This window comes from Oncorhynchus nerka, linkage group LG18 (assembly GCF_034236695.1).
Source record: "Oncorhynchus nerka isolate Pitt River linkage group LG18, Oner_Uvic_2.0, whole genome shotgun sequence".
NCBI classification, from domain to species: Eukaryota; Metazoa; Chordata; class Actinopteri; order Salmoniformes; family Salmonidae; genus Oncorhynchus; species Oncorhynchus nerka.
This window is the reverse complement of record NC_088413.1, coordinates 68,772,323-68,788,126: the sequence shown is the minus strand read 5'-3', so window position 1 is coordinate 68,788,126 and position 15,804 is coordinate 68,772,323. Positions and strand designations below refer to the sequence as shown.

At 45.5% G+C, this 15,804-nt stretch overlaps 1 protein-coding gene across 4 annotated transcripts in view; it reads right to left on the bottom strand.

Moving 5' to 3' along the window:
* Nucleotides 1-14,475, bottom strand: part of LOC115146379 (homeobox-containing protein 1-like) — a 43,434-nt gene extending 28,959 nt beyond the window's left edge. For 3 of the 4 annotated variants that reach the window (XM_029688416.2, XM_029688418.2, XM_029688419.2), the window contains exons 1-2: nucleotides 14,205-14,474; nucleotides 1,441-2,001 (exon numbers count right to left, since the gene is read on the bottom strand). In XM_029688416.2, the coding sequence (XP_029544276.1) occupies nucleotides 1,441-2,000 (560 nt within the window). In that variant the 5' untranslated portion in view covers nucleotide 2,001; nucleotides 14,205-14,474. Of the gene's footprint in view, nucleotides 1-1,440; nucleotides 2,002-11,570; nucleotides 11,637-14,204 lie in introns of all 4 variants that reach the window. The other variant, XM_065004301.1, reaches the window with a different exon arrangement.
* Between the last annotated feature and the right edge of the window lie 1,329 nt (nucleotides 14,476-15,804).

The following is a 15,804-nucleotide window of genomic DNA, read 5'->3' as shown; positions in this document are numbered from 1 at the left end:
TGTAACATGTCGAGGTAGTATGAGGTAGTGTAACACGTAGAGGTAGTATGAGGTAGTGTAACACGTAGAGGTAGTGTAACACGTAGAGGTAGTGTAACACGTCGAGGTAGTGTAACACGCCGAGGTAGTATGAGGTAGTGTAACACGTAGAGGTAGTATAACACGTCGAGGTAGTGTAACATGTCGAGGTAGTATGAGGTAGTGTAACACGTAGAGGTAGTATGAGGTAGTGTAACACGTAGAGGTAGTGTAACACGTCGAGGTTGTGTAACACGTCGAGGTTGTGTGAGGTAGTGTAACACGTAGAGGTAGTGTAACACGTCGAGGTAGTGTAACACGTCGAGGTAGTATGAGGTAGTGTAACACGTAGAGGTAGTGTAACACGTCGAGGTAGTGTAACACGTCGAGGTAGTATGAGGTAGTGTAACACGTCGAGGTAGTATGAGGTAGTGTAACACGTAGAGGTAGTGTAACACGTCGAGGTAGTGTAACACGTCGAGGTAGTATGAGGTAGTGTAACACGTCGAGGTAGTGTAACACGTAGAGGTAGTGGAACACGTCGAGGTAGTGGAACACGTAGAGGTAGTGTAACACGTCGAGGTAGTATGAGGTAGTGTAACACGTAGAGGTAGTGTAACACGTAGAGGTAGTGTAACACGTCGAGGTAGTGTAACACGTCGAGGTAGTGTGAGGTAGTGTAACACGTAGAGGTAGTGTGAGGTAGTGTAACACGTAGAGGTAGTGGAACACGTCGAGGTAGTGGAACACGTAGAGGTAGTGGAACACGTAGAGGTAGTGAGTGTAACACGTAGAGGTAGTGTAACACGTAGAGGTAGTATGAGGTAGTGTAACACGTAGAGGTAGTGTAACACGTAGAGGTAGTATGAGGTAGTGTAACACGTAGAGGTAGTGTAACACGTAGAGGTAGTGGAACACGTCGAGGTAGTATGAGGTAGTGTAACACATAGAGGTAGTGGAACACGTCGAGGTAGTATGAGGTAGTGTAACACGTAGAGGTAGTGTAACATGTAGAGGTAGTGTAACATGTCGAGGTAGTGTAACACGTATAGGTAGTGTAACACGTAGAGGTAGTGTAACACGTCGAGGTAGTATGAGGTAGTGTAACACGTAGAGGTAGTGGAACACGTCGAGGTAGTGTAACACGTAGAGGTAGTGGAACACGTCGAGGTAGTATGAGGTAGTGGAACACGTCGAGGTAGTGTAACACGTAGAGGTAGTGTAACACGTCAAGGTAGTGTAACACGTAGAGGTAGTGTAACACGTAGAGGTAGTGTAACACGTAGAGGTAGTGTAACACGTCGAGGTAGTGGAACACGTCGAGGTAGTGGAACACGTCGAGGTCGTGTAAAATGTAGTTTGTTTGGTTCTCATGTTGTGCCTATTGATGTGTTCAGAAAAAAACAGGCTCCTCCTCCTCACCTCAGGAGTTCCTCAACTTTGTCGTCCACGTCTAGTTCCTCCTCGCTGGTCTCAAACCCGTAGCCGCTCCCCGTCACGCCGCCACTCACCGCGCCTACACTGTCAGGAAACCGTGGTGGAGACAACTTTCCGTTCGTCACGGCAACCAGCTCATCGCCGCCACCAACCCCATGCCCGTTCTGCGCCACCACTGCCATAGCAACCGGGTCGGATACAACCGCCGGAGGGGGCGGTGACATATCATAGTTGTTGCTAGGCGACGGCGACAGGCCATTCCCGCCACTTCCACTCCCATTCTCCAGGTAACCAGTCTGTGTGGCGGTCGTGGACGTTGATGAGGATGCCGAAGAAGATGTTGAATTAGTGTTGTAATTGGGCGTCGGTCCCTGATAGGCGGGCTGGGGACGGCGTCCGAACTTGTGTCCGTGCTGGTGATCCAGTCTTTCCAGGATGTCCAGGGCGTGGAGGAGCTCTGGCTTGGTCATCCCTGTCCTCCTCAGCCGCTGGAGCAGGTCAATCTGCTCAATGGTGAAACGAGGCTCGTCAGTATACCGAGACATCCTGGAGAGGGAGAGAGGAGAAGGGTTTAGATGGAGTGAGAGAAAAGAGAGTTTAGATAGGATGAATGGAGAAAGGAGGAGAGAGGGACAAGACTGTGGATGATACATTCATGGATTGATGGATGTTTGGAGAGATGGGGGCTGTTGCTGTATTGTATATACCCCTGTCCAGAAAACTACTACCATCCCTTAGGCCCTGCCTGGTACACATCCAGAAAACTACTACCATCCCTTAGGTCCTGCCTGGGACACATCCAGAAAACTGCTGCATAGAAATAAGACATGTTGACATAACCTATTATTATGCGGGAGACCATGGCAGCTCTTACAAAAGACTACACTGAGACACATATGCACTCACGAACAAACATCATACAGCTTACACACTTTATCTCCCCATCAGCAGCATGCTTAGTGAAGACTGGTTCAGGAGCTGCAGCACAGACATTAAATGGATTATTCTACCAACACAGACAGACAGAGACAGACAGAGACAGACTTAGATAGTGTGAACGGGGGGAGGAGGGTGAGAGATGGAAATAGAAAGAGAGCAAACTGTATGTGTGAGAGAGAGAAAGAGCTGACAGAGAACACATGCATAAGAGAGAGAAAGATTGAGAGGCGAAAGGGGGGGGGGGGTTAAGAGAGAGTGTGACTTGGGAAAAATGCCAAGAAAAATCTCTGTCCCAAGCGGCCAACCTCCACATTTTCCCTTTAAAAGAGAGCGGGGATGAGTCATAGGACAGTGTATAGGATATCAGATAGACAAGTACATACAGTATTGTGCCAAACATACATACACAACCAGGACACACACACACACATTAAAAAGTGCAGTACAGTTCAAACAGGCAGACAGAAACAGACAGGGTCAAAAACAGTAGAGGACACACAACCACAGGCGCAGGTGCACAGAAACATGCATGGACATACGTGCGCACACACACACAGGCTAGTGTCTAGACCTACTGAATGAAGGCTAGTGTCTAGACCCACTGAATGAAGGCTAGTGTCTAGACCTACTGAATGAAGGCTAGTGTCTAGACCTACTGAAAGAAGGCTAGTGTTTAGACCTACTGGATGAAGGCTGGTGTCTAGACCTACTGAATGAAGGCTAGTGTCTAGACCTACTGAATGAAGGCTAGTGTCTAGACCTACTGAAAGAAGGCTAGTGTCTAGACCCACTGAATGAAGGCTAGTGTCTAGACCTACTGAATGAAGGCTAGTGTCTAGACCTACTGAAAGAAGGCTGGTGTTTAGACCTACTGGATGAAGGCTGGTGTCTAGACCTACTGGATGAAGGCTGGTGTCTAGACCTACTGAATGAAGGCTGGTGTCTAGAGCTACTGAATGAAGGCTGGTGTCTAGAGCTACTGAATGAAGGCTGGTGTCTAGACCCACTGAATGAAGGCTGGTGTCTAGACCCACTGAATGAAGGCTGGTGTCTAGACCCACTGAATGAAGGCTAGTGTCTAGACCCACTGAATGAAGGCTAGTGTCTAGACCCACTGAATGAAGGCTAGTGTCTAGACCCACTGAATGAAGGCTAGTGTCTAGACCCACTGAATGAAGGCTAGTGTCTAGACCCACTGAATGAAGGCTAGTGTCTAGACCCACTGAATGAAGGCTAGTGTCTAGACCCACTGAATGAAGGCTAGTGTCTATACCCACTGAATGAAGGCTAGTGTCTATACCCACTGAATGAAGGCTAGTGTCTAGACCCACTGAATGAAGGCTAGTGTCTAGACCCACTGAATGAAGGCTAGTGTCTAGACCCACTGAATGAAGGCTAGTGTCTAGACCCACTGAATGAAGGCTAGTGTCTAGACCCACTGAATGAAGGCTAGTGTCTAGACCTACTGAATGAAGGCTAGTGTCTAGACCCACTGAATGAAGGCTAGTGTCTAGACCTACTGAATGAAGGCTAGTGTCTAGACCTACTGAAAGAAGGCTGGTGTTTAGACCTACTGGATGAAGGCTGGTGTCTAGACCTACTGGATGAAGGCTGGTGTCTAGACCTACTGAATGAAGGCTGGTGTCTAGAGCTACTGAATGAAGGCTGGTGTCTAGAGCTACTGAATGAAGGCTGGTGTCTAGACCCACTGAATGAAGGCTGGTGTCTAGACCCACTGAATGAAGGCTGGTGTCTAGACCCACTGAATGAAGGCTAGTGTCTAGACCTACTGAATGAAGGCTAGTGTCTAGACCCACTGAATGAAGGCTAGTGTCTAGACCTACTGAATGAAGGCTAGTGTCTAGACCTACTGAAAGAAGGCTGGTGTTTAGACCTACTGGATGAAGGCTGGTGTCTAGACCTACTGGATGAAGGCTGGTGTCTAGACCTACTGAATGAAGGCTGGTGTCTAGAGCTACTGAATGAAGGCTGGTGTCTAGAGCTACTGAATGAAGGCTGGTGTCTAGACCCACTGAATGAAGGCTGGTGTCTAGACCCACTGAATGAAGGCTGGTGTCTAGACCCACTGAATGAAGGCTAGTGTCTAGACCCACTGAATGAAGGCTAGTGTCTAGACCCACTGAATGAAGGCTAGTGTCTAGACCCACTGAATGAAGGCTAGTGTCTAGACCCACTGAATGAAGGCTAGTGTCTAGACCCACTGAATGAAGGCTGGTGTCTAGACCAACTGAATGAAGGCTAGTGTCTATACCCACTGAATGAAGGCTAGTGTCTAGACCCACTGAATGAAGGCTAGTGTCTAGACCCACTGAATGAAGGCTAGTGTCTAGACCCACTGAATGAAGGCTAGTGTCTAGACCCACTGAATGAAGGCTAGTGTCTAGACCCACTGAATGAAGGCTAGTGTCTAGACCCACTGAATGAAGGCTAGTGTCTATACCCACTGAATGAAGGCTAGTGTCTATACCCACTGAATGAAGGCTAGTGTCTAGACCCACTGAATGAAGGCTAGTGTCTAGACCCACTGAATGAAGGCTAGTGTCTAGACCCACTGAATGAAGGCTAGTGTCTAGACCCACTGAATGAAGGCTAGTGTCTAGACCTACTGAAAGAAGGCTGGTGTTTAGACCTACTGGATGAAGGCTGGTGTCTAGACCTACTGGATGAAGGCTGGTGTCTAGACCTACTGAATGAAGGCTGGTGTCTAGAGCTACTGAATGAAGGCTGGTGTCTAGAGCTACTGAATGAAGGCTGGTGTCTAGACCCACTGAATGAAGGCTGGTGTCTAGACCCACTGAATGAAGGCTGGTGTCTAGACCCACTGAATGAAGGCTAGTGTCTAGACCCACTGAATGAAGGCTAGTGTCTAGACCCACTGAATGAAGGCTAGTGTCTAGACCCACTGAATGAAGGCTAGTGTCTAGACCCACTGAATGAAGGCTAGTGTCTAGACCCACTGAATGAAGGCTAGTGTCTAGACCCACTGAATGAAGGCTAGTGTCTAGACCCACTGAATGAAGGCTAGTGTCTATACCCACTGAATGAAGGCTAGTGTCTATACCCACTGAATGAAGGCTAGTGTCTATACCCACTGAATGAAGGCTAGTGTCTAGACCCACTGAATGAAGGCTAGTGTCTAGACCCACTGAAGGAAGGCTAGTGTCTAGACCCACTGAAGGAAGGCTAGTGTCTAGACCCACTGAAGGAAGGCTAGTGTCTAGACCTACTGAATGAAGGCTGGTGTCTAGAGCTACTGAATGAAGGCTGGTGTCTAGAGCTACTGAATGAAGGCTGGTGTCTAGACCCACTGAATGAAGGCTGGTGTCTAGACCCACTGAATGAAGGCTGGTGTCTAGACCCACTGAATGAAGGCTAGTGTCTAGACCCACTGAATGAAGGCTAGTGTCTAGACCCACTGAATGAAGGCTAGTGTCTAGACCCACTGAATGAAGGCTAGTGTCTAGACCCACTGAATGAAGGCTAGTGTCTAGACCCACTGAATGAAGGCTGGTGTCTAGACCAACTGAATGAAGGCTAGTGTCTATACCCACTGAATGAAGGCTAGTGTCTAGACCCACTGAATGAAGGCTAGTGTCTAGACCCACTGAATGAAGGCTAGTGTCTAGACCCACTGAATGAAGGCTAGTGTCTAGACCCACTGAATGAAGGCTAGTGTCTAGACCCACTGAATGAAGGCTAGTGTCTAGACCCACTGAATGAAGGCTAGTGTCTATACCCACTGAATGAAGGCTAGTGTCTATACCCACTGAATGAAGGCTAGTGTCTAGACCCACTGAATGAAGGCTAGTGTCTAGACCCACTGAATGAAGGCTAGTGTCTAGACCCACTGAATGAAGGCTAGTGTCTAGACCCACTGAATGAAGGCTAGTGTCTAGACCTACTGAAAGAAGGCTGGTGTTTAGACCTACTGGATGAAGGCTGGTGTCTAGACCTACTGGATGAAGGCTGGTGTCTAGACCTACTGAATGAAGGCTGGTGTCTAGAGCTACTGAATGAAGGCTGGTGTCTAGAGCTACTGAATGAAGGCTGGTGTCTAGACCCACTGAATGAAGGCTGGTGTCTAGACCCACTGAATGAAGGCTGGTGTCTAGACCCACTGAATGAAGGCTAGTGTCTAGACCCACTGAATGAAGGCTAGTGTCTAGACCCACTGAATGAAGGCTAGTGTCTAGACCCACTGAATGAAGGCTAGTGTCTAGACCCACTGAATGAAGGCTAGTGTCTAGACCCACTGAATGAAGGCTAGTGTCTAGACCCACTGAATGAAGGCTAGTGTCTAGACCCACTGAATGAAGGCTAGTGTCTATACCCACTGAATGAAGGCTAGTGTCTATACCCACTGAATGAAGGCTAGTGTCTATACCCACTGAATGAAGGCTAGTGTCTAGACCCACTGAATGAAGGCTAGTGTCTAGACCCACTGAAGGAAGGCTAGTGTCTAGACCCACTGAAGGAAGGCTAGTGTCTAGACCCACTGAAGGAAGGCTAGTGTCTAGACCCACTGAATGAAGGCTAGTGTCTAGACCCACTGAATGAAGGCTAGTGTCTAGACCCACTGAATGAAGGCTAGTGTCTAGACCCACTGAATGAAGGCTGGTGTCTAGACCTACTGAATGAAGGCTGGTGTCTAGACCTACTGAATGAAGGCTGGTGTCTAGACCTACTGAATGAAGGCTGGTGTCTAGACCTACTGAATGAAGGCTGGTGTCTAGACCTACTGAATGAAGGCTGGTGTCTAGACCTATTGAATGAAGGCTGGTGTCTAGACCTACTGAATGAAGGCTGGTGTCTAGAGCTACTGAATGAAGGCTGGTGTCTAGACCAACTGAATGAAGGCTGGTGTCTAGAGCTACTGAATGAAGGCTGGTGTCTAGAGCTACTGAATGAAGGCTGGTGTCTAGACCAACTGAATGAAGGCTAGTGTCTATACCCACTGAATGAAGGCTAGTGTCTAGACCCACTGAATGAAGGCTAGTGTCTAGACCCACTGAATGAAGGCTAGTGTCTAGACCCACTGAATGAAGGCTAGTGTCTAGACCCACTGAATGAAGGCTAGTGTCTAGACCCACTGAATGAAGGCTAGTGTCTAGACCCACTGAATGAAGGCTAGTGTCTAGACCCACTGAATGAAGGCTAGTGTCTAGACCCACTGAATGAAGGCTAGTGTCTAGACCCACTGAATGAAGGCTAGTGTCTAGACCTACTGAATGAAGGCTAGTGTCTAGACCCACTGAATGAAGGCTAGTGTCTAGACCTACTGAATGAAGGCTAGTGTCTAGACCTACTGAAAGAAGGCTGGTGTTTAGACCTACTGGATGAAGGCTGGTGTCTAGACCTACTGGATGAAGGCTGGTGTCTAGACCTACTGAATGAAGGCTGGTGTCTAGAGCTACTGAATGAAGGCTGGTGTTTAGAGCTACTGAATGAAGGCTGGTGTCTAGACCCACTGAATGAAGGCTGGTGTCTAGGCCCACTGAATGAAGGCTGGTGTCTAGACCCACTGAATGAAGGCTAGTGTCTAGACCCACTGAATGAAGGCTAGTGTCTAGACCCACTGAATGAAGGCTAGTGTCTAGACCCACTGAATGAAGGCTAGTGTCTAGACCCACTGAATGAAGGCTAGTGTCTAGACCCACTGAATGAAGGCTAGTGTCTAGACCCACTGAATGAAGGCTAGTGTCTAGACCCACTGAATGAAGGCTAGTGTCTATACCCACTGAATGAAGGCTAGTGTCTATACCCACTGAATGAAGGCTAGTGTCTATACCCACTGAATGAAGGCTAGTGTCTAGACCCACTGAAGGAAGGCTAGTGTCTAGACCCACTGAAGGAAGGCTAGTGTCTAGACCCACTGAAGGAAGGCTAGTGTCTAGACCCACTGAAGGAAGGCTAGTGTCTAGACCCACTGAATGAAGGCTAGTGTCTAGACCCACTGAATGAAGGCTAGTGTCTAGACCCACTGAATGAAGGCTAGTGTCTAGACCCACTGAATGAAGGCTGGTGTCTAGACCTACTGAATGAAGGCTGGTGTCTAGACCTACTGAATGAAGGCTGGTGTCTAGACCTACTGAATGAAGGCTGGTGTCTAGACCTATTGAATGAAGGCTGGTGTCTAGACCTACTGAATGAAGGCTGGTGTCTAGAGCTACTGAATGAAGGCTGGTGTCTAGACCAACTGAATGAAGGCTGGTGTCTAGAGCTACTGAATGAAGGCTGGTGTCTAGAGCTACTGAATGAAGGCTGGTGTCTAGACCAACTGAATGAAGGCTAGTGTCTATACCCACTGAATGAAGGCTAGTGTCTAGACCCACTGAATGAAGGCTAGTGTCTAGACCCACTGAATGAAGGCTAGTGTCTAGACCCACTGAATGAAGGCTAGTGTCTAGACCCACTGAATGAAGGCTAGTGTCTATACCCACTGAATGAAGGCTAGTGTCTATACCCACTGAATGAAGGCTAGTGTCTAGACCCACTGAATGAAGGCTAGTGTCTAGACCCACTGAATGAAGGCTAGTGTCTAGACCCACTGAATGAAGGCTAGTGTCTAGACCCACTGAATGAAGGCTAGTGTCTAGACCCACTGAATGAAGGCTAGTGTCTAGACCTACTGAATGAAGGCTAGTGTCTAGTCCCACTGAATGAAGGCTAGTGTCTAGACCTACTGAATGAAGGCTGGTGTCTAGACCTACTGAATGAAGGCTAGTGTCTAGACCTACTGAATGAAGGCTAGTGTCTAGACCTACTGAATGAAGGCTAGTGTCTAGACCTACTGAATGAAGGCTGGTGTCTAGACCTACTGAATGAAGGCTGGTGTCTAGACATAGTGAATGAAGGCTAGTGTCTAGACCTACTGAATGAAGGCTAGTGTCTAGAACAACTGAATGAAGGCTAGTGTCTAGACCTACTGAATGAAGGCTAGTGTCTAGACCTACTGAATGAAGGCTGGTGGAGAAAGACTTCATCCATATTACACAATAGTGACAAAGATAACGAACTCAAGATAGACAACAGCCTGTCGTTTCCAATGGGAGCAAATTAATTATAGTAGGCAGAACAAGCAAGGTGGGCCGAGCCAAGCACGAGCTAGCGAGATCCTATTTGCCGCGTTCTAGCATGTATTCCCATATTTCCGTTAGGGATTTCCTACTCTGAAGTGCGGGTGTGCAAATAACTCAATTCACCCTTGCACGCCTTCTAAACAATGGCATTTTTAGAAACTTTCGCAAAGTCTACAAAACTAGGTCCACTTTGTTTGTAATAGATTCTAGTTTTGGGGAAATAAAACTGCATTGAGGTCAAATGCATCATAGATGACAAAATGTGCAGAATGTTGTCAGAAATCATCTCGCTCCATCCTCTCCCACTGCCAGCCACTGGGATTCCTCTCATCACCATATTCAGTAGAGTGGAGATACAAACCAGATTCTTTAGATGTATACATCCGGTCAAACATCTGTCTCATTGTTCTGTCTGTGCTAATGAGACCTGCATATAGCCTATATGTTATGTACAGCCTTATACAACACACCAAAACCTACCATATATGTTCTGCTCTAGCCCCGTGCAAACTCACCTGACACAACTAATAAATTAACTGGGCTAATCATCCAGGGCTTGACTAGTTGAATCAGGTGTGCCAGCTAGGTGTGGGCAGGAACAAAAAGAAGAAACCATAAGAAACAATTATAGTCAGTCAGTCTGCAATTGACAAACCCTGGGCTGGAGTCAAGCTGCTGCTCCTTGGTTCAGTAAAACAAGTTTCTCCACAAATCTTTAACTCCCTGACCTTCCCGTCTTCCTCTGGTGCAGAGGCTCTGTGGAGGACAGAGGTTTAATACTGCTGAGTTGACTAGCACTGGTCAATTATCTTTATAAATCTCTACTCAGCAGAAAGACCGGAGGGATAGAGGGATGAAGGGCGGCGTGAAGAGAGAGAGAGAAATCTATGCCCTGAGAGCCTCATGGCTTTTAAAAAGTTTGTGTGTGTCAGAACACACTCAGCATAAGTCTTACACATGTACTGAGCATGTTTGAGTCTGACTGGGAGACTTATACTACACAAGTGGATGCAACTATTAGCATATTCTGAATGTGAAACCATAGATGCGATAAAGAGGTCAATGGAACTCAACCCAAGCAATGGAAATGCCATGGAAACGCGTGGGGGAAAGATCCAGCATCTCCTCATTGTCCCACAGCAAAATGATCCTACATTTAGGCTATTGTTTCTGTGTGTATTTCACACCATGTTGAGGCAAACCATTTGAGTTGTAATGCTTGTATGGATGTCAACCCCAATACATGTTCATGTCATCGTCACCAATCAACTGCATTGCAGTTAAAAAACGACTTGGACTACCACCACAGATTTCTGTATGCTAGCTATGCTACCAGCTCATTTGAATGAGAGTTAGGATTTAGCAGTCACTTCTTCTAAACCTGAAAAGTAACAACTTCTAAATGATATGCAGTGAAAACAGCCAAACATCAAAATGGGACTTTAGTAGCCACATTGTCGGTCTGTTACAATACATCAATCATGACTGATTGTGAGATCAGATTGGTTGAACGAGCGCCAATCCGGCGTCCTTCTCTCCCCCACGGTCTGCATTCCACTGACCTCTTTGCATCTATTGTACCATGTTTGTGCTGGAAACTGCAATGCCAAGGAAATTATAGTCCTCGGGAGCAAAAGATCGTAGCCTGGTCCCAGATCTGGTTTGTGCCATCATTCCAACTGTTTGGCATGACAAGGAGTTGAAAGGAGTGGCATGATGGCACGGAAAGACTGGTACACAAGCTAAAAGAGCTTAGCCTGAAGCTACACATTTTTCCATGCCTAATAAACCATTCCAAGCTTGTAAACTGTTTAGTTGAATCGTTAGGACACCTGGAAAAGAGTAGGTGCCAGGAAGATGTATTTAGCCAGATGTGGAAGGTAGCCACTAGCTAGTAGCTTCACAGCAAATGGCAAACTTTCCCTCACTCCCTGTGCCTAGAAACCTTATGGGTTACCAGGTACCTGGTGAAAGGTGGATACTGGGGTGTATTTATTATACACCATCTTTCAACGAAAACAGTTTACAGTTTAGGAACCAATGGAAGCAAACGGAACGAAACGGGGAGAGACCTACCTGAATCTGTCCAATAGAAACTCTTGTTTTCAGTGCAAAACGTCTTCCTTTTGGAGTAAACGGTTTCTGTTGCAAAACAGAATCGGCGTAATGAAAGGGCCTACACCGCTGGTGAATTTGGTGTCTGTCTGTACTGTGGTTTTGTATTGCGAACACTGACTGCTAATCTAGTCTTGCAACACAGAGCCTACACAGGGAAATGCAATGGGTAACCCAAGTAATGATATACAACTTTGGACTAGAAGAAACATGTGCTTAACTAGGGAGACTCAAACATTGACCAGAGTTGGAACAGTTTACTGTCATCCAAAGACAAGTAATTAGTTTAATCAATGACAAGCAAACATTTGGTTGACAAGTCAATCTTTAGCTTGTGGTTGTAGTTAAAACCAACCTATTTCCCCTGTTAGGGTTGCTTACTTTCAAAAGCTATAGTCAAATGCCTCAAAGTATGTGATGAGAGAGCATCATGTATGAAATAGAATGTTTTATTTCAAAGGGGTGTCAGTTTGGTATCAAATCAAATGTATTTATATAGCCCTTCGTACATCAGCTGATATCTCAAAGTGCTGTACAGAAACCCAGCCTAAAACTCCAAACAGCAAGCAATGCAGGTATAGAAGCACAGTGGCTTGGAAAAACTCCCTAGAAAGGCCAAAACCTAGGAAGAAACCTAGAGAGGAACCAGGCTATGTGGGGTGGCCAGTCCTCTTCTGGCTGTGCCAGAAGGTGCGTGTCTAGATTAAAATTAAGTGGGGGCTTTCAACATGGTGACTCAAATGACAATCACAGTGAATCGACAGGGAAACGAACGGCCATGCATCATATGGCATGGCCGATACACTCAATCGTACGTGAACAATCTAATAACTCAAACACAGTCCAGACAGTTATGCAATGCAAAAACCATATGTATAACCTGTAGATAAACAGTAAGCAAACACCCCAGGGGTAAGAGTTGACAACTGTTTGCTAAGTGTTTGGGGACAGGAGGGGTGTTCAATCACGGTCCAGCTCTAGCTTACTTAGCCAACCTTTGCAAATAGTTCATGTCAAACAGAACTATCTAGCCAGTTGAGTATGGCATGGCTTGTGTTCAAAATTCATGTTGCTAGCTAGTGATCTAATTAGTTGAGTATGGTTGTTCAATGACAAATAGCTACAGGGTACCGTTAATTACTAGCTAGTTAGTTAGCTTGACAAATATATAAACTAATATTGTAGCCACCGATGGAACAATGACACAGATATTTCACCGGATGTGTAAATGTGAAGCATCCTCTTGGCGTTTCCACTCACCACTAAATATGGTAGTGACAGGAAGCCCACTGTCCGGCAGTGGGAGAAGATGGAACGAGATGCAAATGTTCTCATCGATGAAACATTTTATCTCAATACAGTGCTGTTCCCCAAACTAAAATCTGCTGGACCAAGTTTTGTAAACATTACCCTTTACAAAGTTTGTTTTTTAAAATCACATTGTTTAGAAGGACTGCAAAGGGAAATGTAGTTATTGCACACGCGATCTTCACAGAGTAGGCGTTCCCTAACGAAAATATGCGGATACATGCTAGAACACATAAATAATATCTCGCTAGCTCGTGCTTGGTTCTGCACACTATGACTCATTTGGTTTTATTGGAAATGACAGGCTGTGATCTTGGTTTAGTTATACAAATCTTTGTTGTATCTATGACATCTCGCTAGTTAGCTAGCTAGTAATATTTACAACCTCTATAGAGCAAGCAGACTTTTCCAACGACTTCATAAAAGCTGCCCTGCCTGGCATTAGCTATAAAGTGACCACTGACAAAGACCAATCTAACAATGGATAGAAGGCAAGACCCGGGATGTATTCTTTACGCAAATTCCGTTACAACACGTGTATTAAACGGAACAAAACGGGGAGGGACTTATCTGAATTTGTCCAATATAAACTCTTGTTTTGCTCCGTTTGCTTCTTAAAAACAGTAAATGGTTTACTTAATGAATATGCACCACCATTCCAGCCAATGAGAGGACACAATGCATGTGAACAGGACACAGATAGATAGAGGCCTCATCTTTGTATCTATCTGTGACATTATAGCATCTCCCTTTTTAAAGTAGTCAATTTTCTTCTTCATTGGCTGATAGCTCCTAATTCATAGGAATCCCCACCCAGTTGACTATTTTTAAAATGGTGAAAGCTCTCAATAGCAATGTCCATGCTAAAACTGCTTATATCCATGATGAGTCTGTCTCTATGACAACAGGCACAACTCCAATATAAAGTCATTTTTTCCAGATTACCGAAATGCCACGTGAGGCCACTTATATCAATGCATTCGCAACAACCTAACCACTACGAAATGTATAATATATTACAAAAGCCTCACGTAGCAAATTAGCAATTAAATGTTTTGTTGATCAAATTCGACACTCATTGACCTCCAAAGACAAATTCTTTACTTCGTGGACAGATGTTGGGCGGAGTAAAACCTCTCGCCCCTCCTCTACCACTGACCAGTAACGCTTAGCTAGCTAGCTATTAAAGTTAGCTTGCTGACTAGCATTGGGACCAGTGCCAATGACTGCGGGCGAGCCTGCAGAAATACTAGTTATGCTAGCTAACTCATTAGCTGCAAGTCTTACCTTGATCTTAGAATCTAGGGCCCCCGTCCACCACTGCATTTAATAACCCGGTGTTAAATTGGTCCTCGCGACAAGTCCTCTTCTATATCCCCGACACGGGAACAGGCACCAGACGGTTTTCACAATGACAGCCGCCTTCCTCTAGTCTGCTAATTTCATTTCGTGGCGAGATTGATGTGCCTTTGTCTGTCTGACAGTGGCCATATTGACATAGAAAGCGGGGTGAGGTTCCCTGGGATTCGTAGTTTTGGAAATTGCTGTTGCAGCAACGTCCCAGAAACATATGATCTTGAATGCACCCTTGATAAACGCTTTGTTTGTAACAGTATATTCGATTGACTTTGACCGCCCCCTGGCGGACTTGTTGACTAATGACCCCCTGGCGGACTTGTTGACTAATGAGACAATCAAACTTTATCAGTGATAGAAGTTACTGCTTTCCAAAAAGTTTAGAAAGTTATTCACCTAATTAGTCCGCAATCAACTGCTTTATTGTTAATGTGTTCTCATCGAGTTGTGTGTGTGTGTGCTTATGTGGTCCTGGTCTGGGAGAGAGAGAGAGACGGTAGCTGAGTGCCTGTTAAGTCTATGGCTAGGGAGAGGGCAAGGGCAGGCTTGGAGTCACAGGCATGATGGAGGGTAAGAACCAATCACCCTTTCAAGCCTAACTTAACAGTAAGCTCTCTATAAGGGAAGAAGCAAAGTGTTAAAACAGACTTTCTCTGTTGGCCATGTTATTGTCTACCTACTCACTACAGGTAATACTGGAATACTGTGATTTGAGAAAACTCTATTCCATAGACACATTTCAATCTATCACCCTGTTGAAATCATCAACATTCAATTTATCGTATAGCAGTGATGTCATAAAGGAGGGGCGATCATCATAATTAGATTGGGGTGACATGTTAGATGTCCTTTATGACATCATAGCTCACTGTATTGCACAACAGTCCAATCAAACATTTTTAACACCACAACTTGCCTACCTCTTTCGAGAGTAGTTGCTTTTTCAATTTGCTCAGCAACCAAACTGATTGAGAGATGCTTTAAAATGTTGTCTTTGTTAATTTGTTGGTGGCTTTGTTGGTGGCTTTCCACAGTCTGGGCGGCAAGGATTTCAAGAGGCCCTGACGCCCCTATTGTCATATTTGGATCCCCATGAGCTTTTCCCGAAGCAGCAGCTATTCTTCCTGGGGTCCACACAAAAATATAAAACACGACAAGTTACAAAACACTGATACGCTGATAGACAAGAACAGTCACACATTTTTTTAATATAACAAAGTACTAACAATATAACTAAAGAATAATGTGTGTATTAGAGTGTGTCTGTGTGTATCATTTCTCAATCCCTATTGTGCCATGATGTTGTTTTATAAATGTTTTAAATGTAATTTTGCTGTTTGCTTGAGGAATTGGAGATGGATGAGAGTTACATGTGATTATGGCTCTGTATAACACTGTGCATTGCCGTGAATTCGTTTTGGACTTGGGGACTGTGAAGGGACCCCTGGTGGCATGACTTGTGGTGTATGTATGGGTGTCTGAGTTATATATTATTTCTCATAAAAAAAGTTGAAGATAAGCAGTTAATATC